The sequence below is a fragment of the Zonotrichia leucophrys genome, chromosome Z, assembly GCF_028769735.1.
Source record: "Zonotrichia leucophrys gambelii isolate GWCS_2022_RI chromosome Z, RI_Zleu_2.0, whole genome shotgun sequence".
In the NCBI taxonomy this organism is placed as follows: domain Eukaryota; kingdom Metazoa; phylum Chordata; class Aves; order Passeriformes; family Passerellidae; genus Zonotrichia; species Zonotrichia leucophrys.
The window spans coordinates 59,216,299-59,239,234 of record NC_088200.1 but is presented as its reverse complement, the minus strand read 5'-3'; the positions used below and the strand labels follow the sequence as shown (position 1 = coordinate 59,239,234).

Here is a 22,936-nt window from a genome sequence, read left to right as displayed (position 1 = left end):
ATAGACAACATCAGTGCATATACATGCAGTAGCACAAAGAAAAGTGGACGGCATTGCATGTGCAGAGTAGACTGAAGTTCATCCGAAGGCTGGAAAATTAGACAGTCCTTTTGAACTTATAGCAACATCCTTTTGCCTTTGGGCCACCATGGAAATTCCCCCTGAAGAAAGCTTCCAAACTCTTTAGTACCAACTTACAGCTTGAAATTAAAACAAATTTCAAAACACCAAGCCAAACAGGGTGTCCTAGGAGCCCAGACCCACCTTGTAGTCATAGCCAGAGCTGAAGAGGATGTTATCAGCCGTGGGATGCCATTCAATCAGACCAACTCTTCGAGCATGCCCAAGAAGTTCTTTCTTCGGAGTGGTAATGTTTCTTTTTAGCAACTGATTGGGGATGTCCCAGATTTTAACCTGAATGGCACAGCATGGGTCTTTGTGAGATTCCTGAGAAGGAGCTAATTCAGAATTTACCAATAGCTATTAAGTGCCTTGGAATTACTATTCCATTTGTAGTGAATAGGAATGTAACTGGCTTTTTTGAACATCTATCCTTGTTATTTGTATCTTTACTATTCTGTAGACCTGAAGACTCCTCTTTATGTTCTATCTTCAGACAACAGTCCTATCAGGGTTTCTTTAAATTTGGCAATCCAACCCTTAGACCTGTCAGCACAATCATGAAAAGTTATTCCCAAGGGGAAGAAATAAACCACTAATCTTGCAGACCTTGCCTCTTAAGTGTACTGAAGCCACTCAGCACTGGGAGCGTGCTGTCTTGTAACAGGCCCACCTGCTGCATGAAGACAAAAATGTTCTGTCCTCCTGTGGTGGAAGAAAACAATACCAGAAACCAGCAAGAGGGGCTGAACCTCTTGCTGGTTTCTGCTATGTTTTCTTCTTTCCTACGCTAACCCTAGAAACACAAGTATTTAGGATGTTAACAGATGATTAATCCTTTGGCTCAATGAAAATTACTATGCTTGTGTCATAATTTTTTTATTTCTTAGCCTGAAGCAAAAGCAAAATGCTCTTTGCAACATAGTTTGTGGAAATCAGCCACAGATGCCCAAGTCTCCTACTGTTTGGTTGATGAGGATCACACCTTTCTAAGACAAATAAGAAGCAGACCCAAATTCTGGGACCTCCTGGCATCAGCACCCTTCTCCACAGTGTATTCTTTACCCCAATAAGGAATCAAGCCCACCAGAAACACAATGGCTGTAGAGTCCAGCAGTATCTCCATGAAATTCTACAGCAGTTAGAGAAAATATCACACTTCACAATCAGACTGACTGATTCCTTACAGTTTCAACAGCTGTTACTAAAGAAATGGGGGTAAGAGACTAGAAAAGGGAAAATAGGTTGTGTTCATGCTGACAAGAACTGCCTAGAATGAGCCACCCACTCCTCGTGCTGTGAAATGGTTGGTTATAAAAGCAGAGAAAAGCACCTGGCTGGAATCTCAGACTGCATTAAAAGGCAGAAATTTCCAGTTCTTTAGTGTGCAGAATAAGCAGGTCTTGGACTCAGGCCTGCAGGACAAGCAGGGACAATCCAAGCATGAACAAGCTGTCTACCCTGCTACCTCTTGAAGAAAGTCTGATAAAATTAAGTAAAAGGCACAGAGTTGCCCCTCTAACCAGAGGGCAGCAGAACTTCTACAAGTTGAACTCTTCGTGCCTGACAATTTGCCAAGAAGAACAGAAGGGCTAAGAAGATAAGCTCAAAGTCTCAGCCCCTAGGCCTTTGCATAGGCCTCAGCCCTAAGCCCACCTGAAACAGCAGGCGGAACTGGAACTCACTGTTCACAGAGAATATGCAATCCTTCCCATGCCCAAAAGTACCATTCTACATAGCTCCAGCTGTGCACCACAAAAGATAGCTGTAGTGCTGTCAGATGAAAAATGGTCTGCACCTGGCAGGCTAACACAATGCCTATTCTTCAAAAACCACTGGCCTGTGGAACTGCACAATGCCCATTCTGTAAGAAGAAGAACTGGAAAGCAACCAGCCCAGCTGTGCCAACTTTTACCACTTGACTGGGTGGTCAAATATGACTTTGAGAGTCACTGACCACCAGGGATGACCAAAGAGATACCCAGGACAGAAGAACACATGAGTAAAAGAGAGAGAAAATATGTTACTGATTTTAGGGAAATTATTATGCTTATTCAGGGAAAAATCAGTGACTATGTACATAAAATATAGTATCTAAATAGGAATTCCTTTTGTAGTCAGCATGCATGATATTTCAGAGGAGATATCCCCTCATGCACCCAGCTAAATAAAGAACCTCTGCTATTTAATGCTATGTTAGTGTTAAGAAGCTTTTATTTTTACAGATTTTTGGTAACAGTGGTACCACCAAAGCAAGCTCCAAAAAGGCTGGTTAACAGTCAAGAAACCTCTGAGCAATGTGGAAGAAGTGAAATTTCCATTATCTACTCGGAAGGCTTGTAGCCTTGCTCCAAGGGAGGCCCAGCCCAGTAAGCATTTAGATGCATCCTTGTAGATGCATCCTTGTAGATGCATCCTTTAGATGCACAGTGGCTTACCAATGCTCAGAAATAGAAGAGAGCACCAGGCTTTTAACAACAGGCTGGAAGGAAGGCTTTTCCTCTTATATCCAGCCCAGTGGAAGTGGTGAACACCTCTGTGACCCCCAAGAAACCTTCCTCAAACTTCTCTTAAAACAAAGGAAATATTGCCATGAAGATGTCTCAACAGTATGTCCAATCTGAGCTCTCCAGAACAGGCAGGTCAAGTAAGATGCTGACCCCACAGAACGAGTCCAACAGCAGACAAGAGATGAGAAGGAAGCAGCAACACAGCAAATCTGAGGAGAGCTCGAAAGAAAATAATTTGTTCAGTCTCTGGCTGCCCTTCAACTACATAGCACGAAGGCACAGAGAGGATGGAGCCAAACTCTTTGAAGGTACAAAAGGAGAGCATCAAAGGCAATGGATGCATACAGCAATATGGCAATGCCTGGAGATCAGATGCATCCCATTTTCCCTAGAAGGATACTCAACCCCTGGGAGAAGGACCTACTGAGGCCACAGGATCTGTAGCCTTAGAGATCTTCTCAGCTCATCTGAACAAGGCTTGGAGAAACCCAATTATTTGAGTAGGGCATAGAGGAAGTGGCATCCAAGGTCCAGCTATGAGGTATCAGGAAAGACAGTCACACCAAGAAACACAGTCTGCTGTCCTTGCAACTTAGCAGGCAGGAAGGAGATGTCTCTACACCATGTCACAGTGCAGAAGACCCCTAAGATACCTTTTTCTGGTGCTAGGATGAGGATGGGAGAATAGTAAAAAGCGAGTACAGTCACAGACAGGCAGAATTCTTGGAACAACTTTTGGTACTGAGACCTGTGACATGCTCTGTTTCCATTCTTTAGTCTGAGGAATGATCCAGTGTCAACATTCTGGAGAAAACTGGAAAGGAAGTCTGGGGATAGTGCATCCAGTTTTGTACCCCTCAGTGCAAGAAAGATGCTAGAGGCCCACCAGGATGCCCAAGAGACTACAGCACTTTATCCAGCAAGTAAAAGCTGGGGGAGATGGGCATGCTCAGACTGGAGAAGAGAGAGCTTCCACGCAAATTGATAAAAGCTTCAATACTTACAAGACTAACTGAAAAAAGAGAGGCAGGCTCTGTCTTGAAATGCACAGTAGGAGGACAGGATACAGCTGTCATTAACTGCGCTGGAAGGAAAAAAATTCCCCTTGGGAGGAGTGAAGAATAGGAACAAGAGCTCTGCTTAGAGAGGTGGTGAAAGAAATCTCCCTTTCAACACAAACGCTTCTGTGATTCTGTAACTGCAGTGGGATGTTTTGAGGATTGTGCTCATTTCTCATATGAGGCTCAAAAGAGTGGCCAAGGTGGTGCCCTCTGCCACAAGTAAGTCATACCATGCCATACCTCCTGAGATAGCATGAAAGCCTGGATACAGGTTGGAAGATACAACAAAATCTTCACCATCAGTTCAGAAACTGAAAGCAAACTTAAAAGAAAAAAAAAAAAAAAAAAAAAAAAAAAAAAACCAAAACAAACAAACCAAAAAAAAACCCCCACAGAGAAATATCCAAACAAGCAAAACAAGCAGGAAGGACAATGAAAAAAGCTTATAATCAAGACTGACTTTTTGGCAGAACTAAAATGGCAGAGCATGTGAACCAAGCCAGGTCTGGAGACAATAACAGGAGAAAACTCCCTGATGCTCTATGGCAGAGTGAGAATAAACCCAGTGGGATCTCACATGGGATCTCTGGACAAAACCATGGCAGTTAGTCAGACATTCTCACTATCAAAGACGTCAGCATCACACTTTTTACAAGACCTTTTGAAAGTGACCTTCCAGTAGGGGGATATGAGCTAAATTGTCCCTTACACACGTGACTGGAATCTTTCAATTGCCACTGTGTCTACATCTTACCCACACTAACTTCAGCCAAAGCACCCACTGCAGAAGTGTAAGATGCATATTCCTCACCACAGCTGATCCAGCATGACTCTACAGAGTGCAGGAACAAGCTCTGTGGGAAATTAATCTGAAAGAGCTGATCCAGATAATGTTGTGTTGAAGCTTTTTTTAAAGTAAAGACAGAGTTTCAAAGAGATTAAACTTTAATAGCCCTTCCATTTTAAACTCATATTTTGTTTTCCTCATACAAACACACCATAAAAAGGCACAAGCCCCCACAAAATAAATTTTCCTCATTACACTGATTTGGTATTTCATCTGGAAGGCATCACACAGGTCTGAATTCAGGAGAAAGAAAGGAATCTTACTTTTTCCTGACTTCTTAAATAAGTATATGCATGCTTTCACACCTCACATCATTTCATATTCATGAACTTTTCTTTTCTTTCAACTTCATGCTCCAAAAAGCACATTAGCCAGGTACTAATACACAGTACAAAGTGGTAAACTTACTGTGGCATCTTCTGAACATGAAGCTATTACAAAGTCATTGAATGGGTTCCACTTGATGTCCAGAACATTTCCTTTGTGCCCACATACTTTGGGATAATGTGGGTCAAGCTTGCCTGTCTGGAAAAAAAAAAATATAATCAGGGTGAGCCATGGAATTACAGGGCATTTTCAAGGCAGCTCCAGAAAGAAGCTTTCTGCTTGTTGTTCTCCAAATGCTCTGGATGCTCTCTGTCTGTTAAAGATGGGGTTTTTGCTGTCCCTGCTAGTCAAGTCTTGATACCACCTTAAAGGAAAGAAAGTCTGCCAGGCCCTCCCAAGAACATGTTGCCATGCATTTGGAAGACAGTATTGGGTTCAGACACCAAAGAGTAATTTAGAGGAGAAACATCTATGAATGAGATGAATCTTTGACATTTTTTAGAGATCTTTTGATGGGGGGATAAACAACAGCAAACTCTCCTTCAGAAGATATTTCCTACAAGCAGCAAAAGAAAATTATTTTGGTTTTGGGTTTACCAAAGAGGTATTTGTGACACAAATTACAAATTACCGTTTTTCTTTCAGCAAGCTATTTCTCTCTGATGGTGTTTAAATCCAGCCATTCATCAAATTCAATCAGCATTCTGAACTCTCAAAAAAAGCCCAAAACCAGCAGCACTGGTACGAATCCCAGACTCAGTGCCCTAAGGTGTATTGGGAGCCTTACGCCAGATGGGGGCTGTATTGCATCGAACAAACCCACACTGCCAGCATGGTCTCTGCTGGAGAGTCAAGTCTGAATATTTAAATAGCAGAAAGGGTAGTGGTGGTTTTATTAACGTTGAAGTAATGCTTGCTTCCCTCTATAAGAAGCGGAAAGTGTGGGGAGCCCCCTGACACACCCCAGGCATCAGCTAAAGAGCAGAAGTCAGTCACTGAAGAGGGGAGACAGAATGGCAAGAGTGGTGGTGCTTACCAGCTTACTGCTTCCTGCCTGGAAGAACTGCAGACCAAAATGATTGCAAATGTGTGCTCTCCTAGAAAGCAGACACTTCTGTAGATGTACTACTCCCTCCAACTCTCCAGAGGTGGGCCTTAGGAGAGCAGAGCTGAGGGGAATCTGCTACCCCTAAACAGGCTGTGGATAGGATATAATTTTCCCAGCTTTTAAATTTTGGGGGGTTTTGCAATTCTGCATACAGAACAGGACACCAGTGTGTAACTATTCTGGCTTCACTGGAAAGTTTGTTGCATAAACTGGGACTAACCTGCTTTAAACTGAACATCCAAAGGGCTTTGAAATGTAAAAGACTGTGGTTTTTAAAACTACAGTCTAAACCAATTTCCTTTTATAACAGCAACAATGCAAAGAGATTTGGGAAGGCAGAAGAGAGATAAAAGGCCTTTAATAAGAAGCACTCCTCCACCCACAGTGTCCTTTTGTAGGCTTCAGAGCTTGGTTTCAAGATGACAACTAAAAGGGGTGGACAGCCAGATCGACAGGGATCCCTTGATCCTTAAGGGAACTCTGTCCCCTCGCAGAGCTAGTTGCCTGTCTGCTCCCCACTCCGTTTTGGGAGACTCCCAGGCTGTCCTAAGCCCAGTTTGCCAGACCTGTCCTGCAAAGCTCTCTTACCCCACTCCCACTTACCCCACTCCCAGGCTTTGGAAAAGGAGCCCTTGCTCTCCCAGCCACCAGTCTCACCTGCCCCATTGCAAGCCCTGAGACAAGAGCAGGACTCGCCGCACATGAACCCCCCAAGAGCCAAGAAAATGCACATAACATAAAGCTAGAGCTGCTGGTCTCAGATGCACATTGCATGTGGACGTGAAGATCTTCACTGCTGGAGGAAATTTCATTCTACAGATCAAAAACTACTTCAGTAACTAGATGTGTTGTCATTCCATGAAGTGGTACCTGACTTCCACAGTTGCCTACAGAGCTTGAAAATGAGCAGTTTTTCAACCGCTCCCTTTCTAAAATTCTAGCACTTCTGAAAAGCTTGGAGCTTGCTGACAAAAATCACTTCTAGTGGAACATCTGTCAAAACTCTCCCAGCAGATTTCTGCGGGGTAGATTACTGTGAGGTCAGTCAGCCTCACCTCTGCCCCTGAAGGGCACCAGCACAGCACTCACACACATGTCAGCTCTGCAAGGCCAGAAGGGTCACCAGCACTCTCATTTTACAGTCCATGTTCCCAGAGAGAAGGGACGGGAGTTTGTGTCTATGAAGTCTGCACAGCCACAGATATCCTCCCTTTCACACCTGGTGCTGACACATTGAAAGACTGGAGATTGCCAATCTGGGCATAAATAATCTCCTGGGACCTTGTTCTCACTTTTTTTTTTTTTTTTTTTTTTTGCTGCAGAGGAACAGACAGATGCAGTCTCAACAGTCTGGTCATCAGGAAAGGAAAAAGGCAGGACTTCATGTCTCAAAGGAAGGCCATAAAATTTCCCTCCCAGTCAAGATCTTTCCTTGGCATGCTGTGCATGCACTTCCCCCGCACATTTACACCCAGGCCACACTGTGGGAAAGCAGTTGATCTCTCATTTACAGTCACCGAGCTCATGTCTCCTTGAACCTGTGAGATTTACTGTGAGTCAGCCTGTTCTGGGCACCAGGCAACCCCTGTGGCTGCAGCCCCTTGCCTCTCTGTTAAGATGTGCTGCCCTTCCGCCCAGCTGGTTTCTGTGGCACATATTCACCGGGATGTCACTGACACACCCTGCTACAGACCATTTCCAGAGTGATGGCAAATATTCAGCTGATTTCTTATAAGGCTGACTGCAAAGGCCTGCCATAAGGATGGTATCTAGGGCATAGAACTCATTCTTTACATAACCTCCACTGTCCCTAGCCCTACCCCACCCCCAGGCTCTCAGAGAAGAAGACTGGTGCAGAAGGAAAGAAGTGGTATTTATTCAAGAGATGAGAGACCTTGGTGCCTGTGACTCAGCAGGAGAGGAGTACAACAAACAAGTAAGGAGGTGCAGTTAAACAGGACAAAGCTGAGGCTTCATTCACGGACATCCTTAGGCAGGCAGCCACGCTAGCAGCAACACATGCAGAATGAACTAAAAACATTGGAGGGAGGGACAAGAACAGCTCCCTGAACAGGTTGTTAATCCTCTTCAGCAACTGTAGCCCTCCCTGTCCCGGCTATTACCTCTTGCTTTGACCAAATGTCATCCTGGCTCTTGGTCTCTTGGGCTCTTCCTCCACACTTGGTTGCACTTGGGACATGTCTGCTTCCCGTGAATCCGGTGAAAAATAACCACAGTCAGTTGTCCATTGTAAGAGGGCAATACTGTCCCTGACAGGTCTGCAGAACAAGCTGCCTTTGTGCCCTGGCAGCCAAGGCCACAAGCCAAGTGTCCAGCACACTGTCTGCCATGGCTCACCTTCACACCAAGAGATGGCAGTCACAAAAAGCCACCATCAGAAGTACAAGTCAAAAGTTTCTGCTTTGCACCAGATGGTATAACTTTGGAAGTGGAGTAGCCAAAACAAAGTAGCTGGTATGGCAGGTCCTGACTCAGGGAATCCCTTTCTTTGGAGGCTGAGGCTGCTTTACCCCCCAGCATAGGTCAGGAACAGGTATTCAGAGAACAGCCATGTGAAACACCTAATTTCTCTGATCCACAACCAAAGATTAACCCTTAAGGGACAACTCCTGTCCATAGCTCCATTTTGAAGCCATTAATTCTTCCAGACTCATCAGCATCCAGAACACAGAGCCCCACATCTGAACTGCAGCAACATTTACATCTGCTGCTAACGGTCGGCTCCCTGGTCTCCAGAATCCCCTTCACCAAACAAATCAAAAGGAGTTGCTCCTTAAACTTCTTCTCCTCACACATTTATACATATTGCCTTTTTTCCCAGACTGATTGAGGCCTGACCTGCAAAGTCTTTCCTCATATGAAAATACTTTTACATTTTCATTGACATACTTTAATTATCCTTTTCTGTATCTTTTTTTTTGTTCCACCATGCCTTTGATTTCTGCATGCAATATTTCAAAACTGGGTGGAGTATCTGAGCAGGTGTAAAAAGGAAAAAATTACTACAAAGACTAGCCAAGCTGAGAAGAGGTGAGAAGACAGAAAAATTAATAGTAAGAAGTACAAGCACCTTCAGCTACTTTTACCAGCACTTTCAGAGCTTGGTCCCACACCACATCCCCCACAGTCAACAGCTGTCTGCCTACAGATGCAGTTCTGTGATAAGGACAAGTTGTTGAGCCTCAACAGACCATCATTGCGGGGGCAGAAGTGAATCAATCAAGAAAAACAGGGTAGTGGTTAATTTTAGAAGGACAGTTTCTAAACTGCACCAGCATTGAAGGAATGAATTAACAAAGTCCAGAAGGGCCGGAAACTGTGCTAGGTTCTTCAAGCACAACCAGTTCACTTTCATCCTTAGCAAATATATATTGAAAATGTGGCATTACAATAACACCATCAATTAACTTTTAATTAAAGGCTGAACTTTTGCCTTTCATCTGTTCTGTCCTGATTCCAGAGAGATCATAATCCCATATTGAAGTTAATCCAGTGCATGCCCAATTTTTACTGAAGCAATAAACATCAGACAGCCAGCTTCTCCCTCTCACCAGATCCTAAGTCATGAAAACTCATATACATGGGATTTGTTTCTGAAAGGGAAGTCTTCACAGCATCACTGCTTGAAGTTTAAGAGCTTCATTGCCTGATAACTGTGTCTCCATTCTTTCACGAAGGAGGCGGTAGAACAAAACATACCATAGTCTGCTTTGGTCACGGCTGAATCCATGTCACTAAAGCAGCTTTCTGGTTTTGCCCCCTTTATCCACTAAATACTTTTTAATTTGCAGTTTCTCCCAGGAGACAAACATCTGAACAGCACATTCTGCTGACTACACAAGAAAGACAAATGAGTTGTAAAATGAAGCAAGGTGCTAAAAATCTGCAAGCAGCAATGCAAGACGTACAAATACACACATGCCAGGAGTCACCTGCTAGGGCAACTGAGGCCTCTTCCATCACTTTGCAATTTGGGTAACAGCATTAACTGACTATCCTCTGTGACCCAGCTCCCTAGAAGATGTCCCTCCTCCGGCCTCCTGACGGGCTCCCGAAAGCCAGCTCTGCCTGGGGAGCTCACCTGCTTGATGGGAATGACAAGGAAGGCGCCGCCGCCCACGCACTCGGTCACCACGGCGATGAAGCTGGGGTTGACGGCGCAGAAGTGGTTGTCGTTGATGTTGTGGGTGATGGGCACACAGTCGTAGCACTTGTCCTTGCTGGCAGCTTTGCCATACACGTGGCGGAACTTGGAGCTGCGGTACTGCGGGTGCCACGACATCTGCAAGGAGAGAAACACAACATCCAAGGCATAAGGACAGGCCATCCTGGCAAGGCTTACAGAGCCCCACGCCCCTCTCCCCACCACAGGCTCACCCTCCCCACCTGGCCTGCTCTCACCAACCCTCAGCCAGCAAGCTGTAGACACAGTTTTTTTCTGGTGTTCACCCCTTTGCCATAACCCTGTTGCACATCTCTGATGGAGAGAGGAGAGTGCAGGGAAGAAGTGACAGCTCTCAGCATCACCAGCCAGCTGGACTGTGCACGTGCCAGCAGTCTCTATTGCTGGGGTAGGGCCACATGGCAGCAAGTTCAAGAGGAGATGAATTCTGGTACGATAGAGCTCAGAAAGCATGAAAAATACAACATCTTGAGCATGGAAAGCATGAAAGATGGTGACTGAACAAGCCAACCTGAATGTATGCTTTGTTTAGACCTCAGGTGGTTTAGAACCAAAACTGATTCTAAATTTTGCTCACATGAACAGAAAAAATAAGTTTGGCAGATCACAGGAATAGCTACAGTCACCTGTTGATCTTTTTTCCACATACAATTATGTTCTGCGTGTCTGGTTTATAACTGCACTATAGCCTTCTGACAGAATGCATTCTAAATGGTGTTTAAATGACACATAAAGCATGCTAAACACAAGAACCTCTTCTCACAGAAAGCAGTGAGGCTAAATGGAACTGATTTAACAGATTTCATAAAATCATACAGTCACAGAGTCGTAGAATGGTTTGGGTCAGAAGGGACCTTGAAGACCATCTAGTTCCAACCCCCCTGACATGGGCAGGGACACTTCCCACTAGACCAGGCTGCTCAAGGCCTTATCCAAGCCAGCCTCAAACTCTGTCAGGAATGGGGGAACCATAGCTTTTCTGGGCAACCTGTTCCAGTATCTCACCACCCTTAAAGTACAGAATTTCTTCCTAATATTTAATCTAAGTTTCCCCTCTTTCAGTTTGTATGCATTAATCCTTGTCCTACCACTACACTTCAGTGAAGATGCATTCTCCACCTTCCCTGTAGAACCCTTCAGATACTGGAAGATTGATGTTTCCACGTAGTCCTCTTTTCTCCAGGCTGAACAGCCCCAGTTTTCTCAGCCTTTCCTCACTGGGGAGGTGCTCCAGTCCTTTTAGCAATTTCCCAGCCCTCCTCTGAACTTGCTCCAGCAGTTCCATGTCATTATTATGTTGGGGGCACCAAAACTGTATACACTGTTGCAGGTAAGGTCTCTTGAGAGCAGAGGGGTAGAATCATGTCCTTCAACTAGCTATTTTCAAATAGGAAGATATTAGTGCTGGTCAGAGAAGGTACTTAAGACTATTAAACCCAGATCCCACAAGATTTAGAGAGTAAAAGGCATACAATGAGTGTAGGGAGAAGATTCTACTTCCCAAATGAAAAGAAATACAGAAATGAAAAGAAAGACAGGAAGATTATGGGTGAAAGAGCACCTCACACAACAGCTGGGAATGTAGGCAAATACTGTCAGAAGGCATCGTTTTGCCCCATATTGACCTCTTAATGTGCATTTGGTGAACAGTATTATCAGTGATGCTGGGTCAGCAACACTCCAATTTGACAAGGGAACCCAACCAATTTGCTTTTGAGCTACTGCAAGGCTTAGAGAGCTCACTCACACAGTTGAAGGGTCAAGGGAAGCGTGCATGCACTCAATGGCAGGAAGCCAAGTGCATCATCACCTGACAAGCAGAGGTCTAAGCAATTTTAAGCCAAAAAGTCCATGTTGCTGGCATGGTACTGCATCCTCCTGGGATGTCTATCAAAGGCTAAGGAACCAAATGGCTCGATACTGGGCAGTCAAACTGGAGCTTTACAAGCTCTCATCAATACAAAGTTCCACAAAGCTGTGTCACACTGGAAGATTTGGGCTGTGAGCAGTACTAGGACACAAGTTCTATGCTATTTCCTGCCTCCTCCCAGTTCTACTGACACAGCTCAGAGCCAACTCCACCTTGGACAAATACATATGCCTGTAGTATTTGAGTCCTGGCAGATCACCAGTTGCGTTCATAATCATCTTTGTTGCTCTCTGTTACCTTAGCATGTTTTACCTATGCTAACCCTAATTTGTCCATACTTTTAGCTGAATAAATCTCTTCCACAGAAAACACTAGGTGCAAAGGATCTTTTATACAGTGAGAGATACCTGTGCCAAACAAAAACAAAGAAATGCAAGTTATTTGAAGAAGAAAGCAGCAATCCTGAAAGCTGATCTTGGAAGAAGGGATATTCACAGGCAGAAAGCAAGTTGAGGTTATATGCAAGTGGCTACCTCCCCAAACAGCCCCAGAGGTGCAGTGTTCTCAAACAATTTCATGTTCATTACAGTTTTAGTGGTTAGGTTTACTCACACCAGGAGGAGGAGGAGGAATCACTGTATTGCCTAGATGCAGCAGTACGCAGCAGTTGCTTCTTACAGCAGGGCTATTATCTTTCCAAAATGAACCAAACTGCCTGGCTGCAAAGTAATTCTAGCTACACTGCTTTTGAGCTCGGAGAGAGTGTGTGGTCTGAAGTTTCAAGCCCCTTCTGGAGAAAGGAGCACCAAGCACAGAGAAGCAATTATTGAGAACGCCAGGACTCTTCAGAAGCTCAGAAGGATCTCATCAATGCACACCAATACCTCAGTATTAGAGTAGTAGTGGAGAAGACAGAAGCAGACTCTCCTCAGCAGTGCCCAGCAGCTGGACAAGAAGCAAATGGGTACAAACTGAAACTCAGAAAACTCTATTTATATGCAATGAAACACTTTTTCTCCATGAGGGTTGTTCAACACTGGCACCAGTTGCCCAAAACATTATGGAGCTTCCATCCTTGGAGGCATGGTCCTGGGCAACTTTTCGAGTTGATCCTCCTTTGAGAAGAAGGATTGGACTACATGATCTCAAGGGATCACTTCCAATCTCAACTGTTCTGTGATCCTGTGATTTTAGGGCCTCTGGATCTCAGCCATGTGTATCTTGTACTGCCCTAAAAATGCCACTGCCAACATACCAAGATGCACACCCATACAAGGCAGACTTTCAACCCAATAAACCAGAAGTATGCCTTGCAGGCTCAGCTTTCTCACCTGTTCCTCTGGCAGGAAGTGATGACAACACATTTCTTCCTCGTTCATAAAAACTGCTGTTTGGACAGGTAACCACGTTTTTTTGAAGTGCAAAGAGCAACTTTTGGTATAATGAATGGGGGGAGAGGGGAGAAAGTGACAAAAACTATATCAATATTTTGTCAGTAAGACAGGATTGCTTTTATATTGCAAGAACAGGCACTATCATCTTCGAATAATTAAAAGACATTATTTCTGCATTTTAAAATGTCTGAAAATTTCATGTTTTGCCCAGTCCCTTAGCAATATGCTTTCCTTGAATGTTTTTTTGGACTAAAAAGCTAAAGCACTAGCTTTCTCCCTGCACTGGAGGGTCAGCCCCAGTGTAGAGGGTCTCTCCTTGCACAGCCTTGTTTGAGCTGTGTGAGCCTATATGCAGAGCCCAAGGACCTGAAAATCCCGTGTGGGCAGCACTGGGTAAGGCCTGAAGCCAGAGCCGAGGGATTCCCAGCTCACCTCACCTCACTGCTCGTGGCACAGCAAGATGTCAGGATGCCCACAGCAGGGGCATGCAGACCACCTGTGAACACTGGGCAGCACACATGGACAGCAGATTTTGAGAGGCTGCTGGAACTGAGGTCTGGGTCCTCTTTCTGGTCAAAGGGGTGGAAGACCTCCCTCACTTGCTGCTCAGGCCTCTGACGCCAGCACGCACACTGATCCTGAGCTGGCAAAAGGGTAAAAGTCACTGAGGAAGGGATCTCTGACCCTCTGCCAGGGTAGCACAGAGCCCTTTGCATCCTGGATAAAGAAGGAAGGCAGCACAGCCTGTGCAATCCAGGAATCAACCTCATGCATGAGGAATCATCCTCATCATCCTGACCCAATTCCCAATATTGCTAGCCTCCCTGTATGGGAGGGGAGAACCAGGATGGAGTGAGACACTGCAGATTATACTGCTGTTCATGTATTCCTAACCATACAGCTGATGTAAAGACTGTACTTAGCAATGTCCTCTCACTCAGCTCGCAGGGAACATATCCTGGGACTTTTTGGACTTTTTATTACCACCTCTCCGAGCAAAAAAACATTAAGTAGATATTTTCCTGAAGCTGCCAAGAATTCCTGGAGAAGGATACAAAGATCCCTATAAGCACTTCTCAGATCCCTGTTTACCAGGTCAGATACCAGCTTTTTCAGGCTGGACAGTGTTTCTAGACAGCTTCTGCCTATTGAGATGTGCAACCCTAGTGATGCCTCAGAGCAGAGAGAGAACATGTGAGAAAAACAGCTCTGCAGACACCAAGGTCCGTGGAGAAGGAGGGGCAGGAGCTGCTCCAGGCTCTGGAGCCAAGATTCCCCTGCAGGCCGTGGTGCAGCCCGTGGTGAAGCAGCTGTGCCCCTGCAGCCCATGGGGATCCACAGGGATGCAGAGATCCACCCACAGCCCATGGAGGTGTCCGTGCTGGAGCAGGTGGATGCCTGGAGGGGGCTGTGATCCTGTGGGAGACCCGTGGAGAGAGGGGCCCTTGGAGGACTACACCCCACAGAAGAGTGACCCACACTGCAGCAGTTTGAGAGGGGCTGGTGCCCATGGGATGGAGCCACATCAAAGAAGCTGGTGGAGAGCTGTCTCCCATGGGAGGGACCCCAGGTGCAGCAGGAGAATGACTCCTGAGCAGTGGGAGCAGCCTCAGGTGATGAACTGACCATAACTCCCATTCCCTGTTTTCTTGTACTGCTGGAGTGGGAGGTACAGCTGGAAGGAGGGAGGGGTGTGGAGAGGGTGTTTTTAAGAGTTTATTTTACTTCTCATTATCCTGCTCTGAGTTTCTTAGTAATAAATTCAATTAATATCTCTAAGTTAAGCCTGTTTGCCCGTGATGCTATTTGATAAATGGCCACTTCCTGTTTCTTAATCTCAACCCAGGAACACTTCATCAAATTTTCTTTCCTCTGTCCAGCTGCAGAGAGGAATGAGTAAGCAGCTTTGGTGAGTGCCTAGCATCTACCCTGGGTCAACCTATTACAACCATGAATGATATTTGTGAATTCTGGATGAATTTATCTTGGTCCTGGAGAAAATAACCACATGGAAAAAAGTGAAATATGTTTGAGGAAACCCAGACATATGGTAGCTTAATTCAGATCAAACTGAGAGCACCCTCTACTCTGGCACCACAGTGCTCTGTGAAAGACTCACAGCAGCAGAGTCAGCCCCAATAGTGTAAAAGCAATAGTGTAAAAACTTTGTCAATGCTTTATTCTACCATTTCTCATCTTTGGTATCCTTGGAGTTTTTGATATCCCTGGCAGTGCCGGGAGCAGACCAGGAAATTATTTTCTTTACATCCGGGGAAAGGCCTAAGAGAAGATTGATGGGCACCTTATCTCCTACAAATACCAGTTCTTGCGTGTGGCCCCACACACTGCTAGGAGCTGACCTGCCCAGCACACAGTCCTGGACTGCTTGTGGTCTGGCACCTTCTGCACCATCCACAAGCTGATTTATCTTACTCTGAGCACAAAATTAATGTGTGGGAGGATGGAATTTATGAAAACACAAGCAAACAAACAAGCAAAAGACCACAACACCAACCAATCGCAAAACCAACCCAAAAACCAGAACAAGGCACTTGAGCAGAATCAGATCATAGGAAGTATCTGATGTGGGTTAAAAAGAGAACAAATCCAGCCCAGGAAAGAAGCAGCCAAAAAGAAGAGCTCTCCTCATTCCCCTGTGAACAGACATGCACATCTCCAGCTGTGATGGCACCAGAAGTGTTGGGAGCCAGGACCTCCATGCATCCCGCTGCTGACTGCCAGCAAGGTGACTCATTTTCTAGTTCCAGATGCCCAGAGCAGGACTATCAGGTACCAGGCCCCCACCTGCCAAACAAACCGCAAGGACTCAGCATCATGGCTCTCTTGGAGCCAAGAGTGTCTGCTGCCACCCATCCCAATTCAACAATGAGCCTAATGCTGGTGAAATTTTTGTTAGTGACTTTGTACAAGGGGAAAGGTTGAGCAACCCCACCATTCACCAACCTGGATGTTCTCAATGTATTTTCTTTCCTTACAGGTATGTTCCCTATTCTGAAAATACAAGCAAGAAATGAAGTAGACTGGCTTTGTGCTGAAGTACCAAGTCATGGCATGAGTTGTCTGTGTTTCCAGGAGAGAAACAACATTAAAGAAGTGTGCACACAAGAGGATGCTGTTTACTGTGTGCTCACACTCCACTCCACTGGCCTGCACTGGGATTTCTGTTCAGCTTGTGCTTCATCAGTGACATGAACACTAGACAAAAGACCTTGGCTCTGGGCACTGCTCTTAAGGACATGCCAGAGAGTTGGAGGAGCATTCAGGACAAACCTGTATGGACCAGTGATCGATCAGAGCAGTGAGATCTGCTAAGAAACCTAAAAACTTTGGGGTAGAGATGAAGGAGGGAAGCCATGACAGTAGGCTTCAAACGCAGAACAAGTTGGTACAAGGAGGATATAAATCATCTCCTTTCAACATCTAGTGGAGACAAGAGAGTCAAAAGACATGTGTTTTAGCTGCATCAAAGAAGTTTTATTTTAATTTTTTTAAATTAGGGAGCAGCAAAACTTTTATCAGTCATAGGAGTGGGAGAGACAATGGCATTAATCTCTCCTGGCATTTCCCAGGCAGATTCAATAAAAGCCTAGCAATGATTACAGAGCTACAGCTGGTCCTGATTTGGACACAAAACAGACTCACAGAGATTGGCAAGAAATCAGATAATAATTTTAATTTCATGTGCAATAAGTCTGTTATGTCCGGAGTGTGGCAGGGCTATACATCCACTCATGCTGGCTGCATTAACCCACTCAGAAGTGCACCCACTATCTCCATTTTAAGCAATATTCAGTTGCAGTACTTAATGCCAAAATTTCAAATTTTAACATCGAGGGACAAAGCAGCTGAATCAGATATAGCTACTTCAGAATAACCTGCTTCATTATTGTACCAAGAGCAGAGTTGCAATCAAAGCTGTTTAGCAATGGCCATGATTCCAAAAATTAACTGGCCAGAGTAGCTCCTTCCAAATATATCACACCTCAGAGTTACTGTTAAGGGCCGTATAATGGTAGATGAATGGCAAAAGTTTAATTTCAGTTTGTTTGTTTTATGCAGAGTTTGAGCTGAAACCTTTTCCACTGCATTGTAAAAAGAAGTGGGCTCTATTTCCTTGAGGTTAATCTCAGCAACTCTGTGAGACTGGGAAAAAGACTTGTAGAGGAAAAGACTACCCTGTCCAGATACAGACCTGAAGATATGGGTGAGCAAAAGGAGTGGCACTTTCAAAAGCAGAGACCACATGACATCACCATAAAAGAAGGAAATGGATACGTAAAAGCATTCAAAGTGGTACAAAATGCCACCTGGAGAACTCACAGGAGCTGAACAAGTCCAGTAGGCACAAGAAATTTCTGCTCTTGGCAAGACCACGTGAAGCTCCTTCAGGAAGGTGTCTGAGGTCTCTGGCACCAGAAAATTTTTCAAGGTAACCAGGCTGGAAATCACCTCCACGTTTGCAGAGAGTTGTTCTCGGTTCCCAGAGCTGCCCATGGCCCATCCCAACACTCATCTCCCGAGGGACCCGGCTGCAGACATGAGCTACAGCCCCTGCACCTCCTGCTCAGCAGGGTGCTGGCTGCAGCCCGCACGCATCCACCCAGGCACAAGTCCTTGACTGCTTCTGTTCCCCATGCCAACACCTGTCACTGTTTCACTGATTCACGGCAGTGAAGGGAGGAGGCTCACAGCTGACTCCAGTGACACAAACAGGCATTCTACTCCATCACCTGTAAGATATTCAAAGCCTTTTTTACGAGTTTCGTACAAACTAAGCCTGTGCAAACACAAGATCACTGCCTGTAGAGCATCACATTGGATGAGTCTTGTGAGTCTCTCACAAGACTGTATTACAGTCTTAGCATGGAAGCAGGGCACAAAAAGGCTGGGTGGATTGCAAAAGCAGCACTTAACTAGGCTAATTTAGACAGGCAGTATTTTTATTCCAAATAACAGTTTGTAAGTTCTAACAGAAAGCTCTCAAGCTCTGTCTGCCTTCAGGTAAGCAACAGAGGGACAGACTAGCTGCCTCTGCTCTTGGTCTCTGGATCATATGGGCCATTCACTCAAGAGCTGGATTTGGTGACCCCTGTGGGTGCCTTGCAACTCAAAATATTCTGTGAAATCTGTGAAACACTATTGCAGCGATCAAAGAACAGACAGAGCTCTTCAAGAGACCACAATGTGGCACAGCATCTCCTGAAGAGACAAACTTGTACCCTTCCCCATCCAAACCCACAATGACACGCTGACACTCCTCAGAACACCTGGGCTCAGAGCCTTCCAGTTCATAGTGCACAATGTTTCCACTGCACAAATCCATTATGTGCATGGTACATGCCCCACGCCAAACAATTGTTTTCTGTTCTCTTGTGCTGCACACCTCTGAGCAGAGCAGAAAACACATGGCAGTGAATTAATAATGGTTACGTTTGCTTCACGCTCCCCCAGCTTCATGCAAGAAGTCTCCCTTCTCCTCAAGACCTGTTCTCCACATGGCCTGTGCAGTATTCCTGCACAAAAGCTGCCCTGACATCAGGTGAAATCCAGCCAAACCTCTGGAGGTCTAGTCCCAGTGCACTCCCAAGGAAAGCATATAACATGACTACCAGAAAAACATTTAAGTACTGTTTTCTACTGTTCATAGGCAGGTTTCCAAACTCTGCCTATACCTCTTACTTGCCACTGTGAAAAACACTTCAGATGTTCAAGTGATCTAGCCTGACAAGTTGGACTCCCTTTCTCCTCTGTCCTTACTCCGGGGGAATCAAGAGAATTTGATCAAATAAAAGACCTTTTCAGAAGTCTCAATCCCTTGAAAGTTAGAGGTAATTTGAAAAGCAGAGAGACCAAGAGAGAAAAAATACACTGTCCTCATTCCTTCTCTTGTATGCAGGGTCAAAAGAGATAGAAAGGGGAGAAAAGAAGGAATGCAAGTGCTATAAGGGGGATTTTTAAAGTTACAATGAACACTTCTATCTCAAATGACATCTAAACTTCATTTCCTTTTTACCTTCTTGTTTGGAATGCTAACCTTGCATTGCATTGGTAATGCCTCTTTCCTTTCAGCCTAATAATTTTAAGTGATGTTTCTATGGCCGAAAAACCCAGAGGGGCAGCTTTGCAAGTCTTGAGATAATTGTTTGCAATCACCCAGGAGAAGCCGCAAGAGATTCAAACTTCCAACTTCATGCAAAAAAAGCAGATGGAAAGTGGCACAAGGATATACAACTAGAAAACTCCTGAGAAGACACACATCCTCTTCTCATTTCTGTACCACCAGTCCATGAAACAAAATCTTCATCTGCACGCAGCTCCAAGTAATAAAATCAAACAGAAGTAAGAATCATTGTCATTCCCAGAATCTGCCTAGATCCATTATTTTCTCTGGTGCCTTCCCTTCTTCTTTCTTGAAATCATCCATCATTTTTGTACATCTTATCCTTCTCCTATTCTGCTAAAATCTCTCTCCTCCCCTCCACTTTTCTTCCACACTGCTTATTCTCTCAAAATTCATTCCTCCCCATCCAAAAATGAATAAGGTAACTTGATGCCAAAAGGTAAGAAGAGTCAGTCTGGGAGGCTCAAAAAGCCCTTTCAGCTACCTTGTCTCTGTCAACGACAGTGAGATAATGCTTGCATCCAGATGACAAGAAAAAGATGTACATGAAGTCAGCTTCAGTAGTTCCTCACACTGAACACCAAGCTATGTACTGGAAATAGGGGATACATTCCCATTCCCAGTACCCCAGGACTTTTAGAAAGGAAACAGTTAAACACATAGTTTTAAATAAGGCAATTAATATATCATTAAATACTGCTGGTTTTCAGCTTGAGAGCCAGCTACATGCACTGTAAATTTCATGACACGGCTCCATACAGAGCAAACTGTACAAGAGAGCTCCATAAAAATTACTTCCCCTCTCCTCACTCTGCAGTCCCCAGATTTGTGTTGAAGCAGGAAGACATGTGCTCCCTGCTCCCAAACCAGGCTTCTGCATTCTGTACACAGGCACAGGGTCCTGGTTTCAGTGTCTCTCTGCTTCAAGCAGACTATTGCCCCCTCTCCTGATCAGAGAGGTGTGACTCTTGCTGCATCTTGTTTCCTGATGAATCTCAGCAGAGGAACATCCGCTAAGCAGGCTGCTCTAAGTCTTTCTGCTTCTACTAGCCAGCATCAGGGCACCACTCTGATCAGGGAAGCAGTGCAGTGCAGCACATACCTCCTGCCAGCAAGGTTAATGAGTCTTACATGACCTGCAGAAGCCATCTGTCACCTGCATGGAACACACAAGACTCACATACACAAGCACCTTCACTGGGATACAGCTGCTTTTGGCAGCTAACTAATCAACAAGGACAACTAAGTCCCAGGTCCCCACAGTTGGACTGGGACAGTTTTGGCAAACACAAATACATCACATAATTGTATTTACTCTGAATTATGCTATTAATGCTTCCTTCACAGGGAAAATATCTCTCTCCCAGGACCTGGTACTGCAACCCTGTCCCTGTGGTTAAGCAAAGGAATTCAAAGAGAGAGGCATTGAAAAAACAGCGTGCAGAGGTACTTCTCGCTTCCAGACAGCTTTAATATCTTCAATCTCACACAGCTCCAAATGCATTCCTCACCCTTTCTTTTTGCCTTATGCAGAGAAAGGGCTGCTGGCTGCAACCCTGATAGGAGCACAGTGATCACAAAGCAAGCAAGCAATGAGAAAGGTTGCTTGTTTGTTATGCTAGTCTGCAGGTGTCAATTTTAGGAAAAGCAATCAGTGCAATTTCCCATCCCATGTGTCCTCATTTGCCACCAGCTATCATGGATATGAAAAGGGCTTCTTTAGAAACAGGAGAGCGGGAAACACATCACTCTTGCTAAATCAAGTATTGTAGTAAGGTGTAGTTTTTTCCAGTAGCATGCCCTCGTCCCAAAAAAATTTTGGAAGACAGGACAGACCTATGCTAACATGGACCAGGCTCAGGCATGAGCAGACATCCCACTGGAGAACAGTGCAGTCATCATTTGTTCATTTCCACACCAGTATTAGTCCCAGGTGATTTGAGCAGACCTCATCCTGATCCCATTCTCCTCTTTTCCCTTCCATCTGAAGCTGCAGTAAGGGACAGTTTTATCCCACATGCAAGTTAACTCTCTGGCTAAAAGAAAGCCATCCTCAGTGACATACCAGTATGGCTGCAGCTGTCTCCTGCTGCACCTTGCAAACTCCCAGAAGTGAGACTCCCTCACTCTCCTGGTGCCCTGCACCGCCTTCCTTAGGCTGACCTGCCCTCACAGACTTCTGCCCACGCTCTCCATGCATGACCTGGAGAACCAGCAGAGCAGAGAATACTTTCAGGAGCACCTGTCTCCTCCTTCCAGAGAGGACTCACCAGCAGCCAGAGGGAAGCCAGTGGGGTTGGGCTTGTGACTCTTAACCACAGAGTTACTAATTACATGGGTGTACTCCAAAATACCAAGTCCTATGCACCACCAGGCAGGTGGGGAGGCAGTCCCTGGTTCAGCCTGCAAAGAAACTAGAGGAGAGTCCTGAAAGGGAATTACTGCACTGTCAGGCTGGTAGAAGAGTGGGTGGAGGCTTTGACAAGAGTGGGTGGAGACTTTGACAAGACATCCTTTTGCTTAATTGGTCTGAGATAACCCTCATCTCAACCTACTAGCAGCTCTTGCTTCCCCGTGAGGAAGGTCTTTATCATAAAGGCAAATGCTCCTCTCTCCTGTCCTCTCCTGCTCAGTGACAACTTGATTAAAACATCTTCCCATGAGAATGTACATCAACACATCAAGGCCAAGCCCTCAATCCAGCCATCCAAACTTTGTGTCGAATGGGTCATGATGTCCCTTCTCATTTTAAGCATTCCTTTTCTTGGGTTGTGAAAGCTTTTGGGTAAGGCTGTGTGAAATACATGGCTGTCCCTATGGAGAAAATATTGCTAAGCACTGATCTTGGAGACAAGGCCTTAACAAATTATCTGTTCCAACAACTGGCAATGGTACTCCGTGGACCACCTTCAAGTCTTCTGGTACTGAGAAGGCTGCTCACTGGTGCACTAGGAAGACACAGGTGTCACAACAGATCGCCAGCTTTTCATCTCCTTTCTTAAAGGAAACGTGAAACTTTTATTTTGATCTGAAAAGGCAGAAAGTATAAATACTAACTATAACTCTGTTATGTCTCCCGAAGTAGTTCCAAGCACAAATGAGGGAGTTTGCTGCAAAGGAGCAGTAGAAAAAGCAGCAGGGACGCTGAAAAGACTGAGGCACTGAATGCCTTCTTCACCTCAGTCTTAACTACTAAGATCAGCCTTCAGGCACCCTGGAGCCCTGAGAGATCCAGAAAATCCAAAACAAGGAAGACTGACTCTTGTTGGAGGGAGATCAGGTCAGGGAACATTTAAACAGACTGGATATGGCCAAGGGCCTGATGGAATGGACCCACAGGAGCTGAGTAAGCT

At 45.1% G+C, this 22,936-nt stretch overlaps 1 protein-coding gene across 1 annotated transcript in view; it reads right to left on the bottom strand.

The window, feature by feature from the left end:
- Positions 1 to 22,936, bottom strand: part of CORO2A (coronin 2A) — a 56,966-nt gene that overhangs the window by 11,114 nt on the left and 22,916 nt on the right. The window contains exons 2-4 of the mRNA XM_064736736.1: positions 10,076 to 10,276; positions 4,947 to 5,063; positions 265 to 414 (exon numbers count right to left, since the gene is read on the bottom strand). Coding sequence (XP_064592806.1) covers positions 265 to 414; positions 4,947 to 5,063; positions 10,076 to 10,276 — 468 coding nt within the window. The remainder of the gene's footprint in view (positions 1 to 264; positions 415 to 4,946; positions 5,064 to 10,075; positions 10,277 to 22,936) is intronic.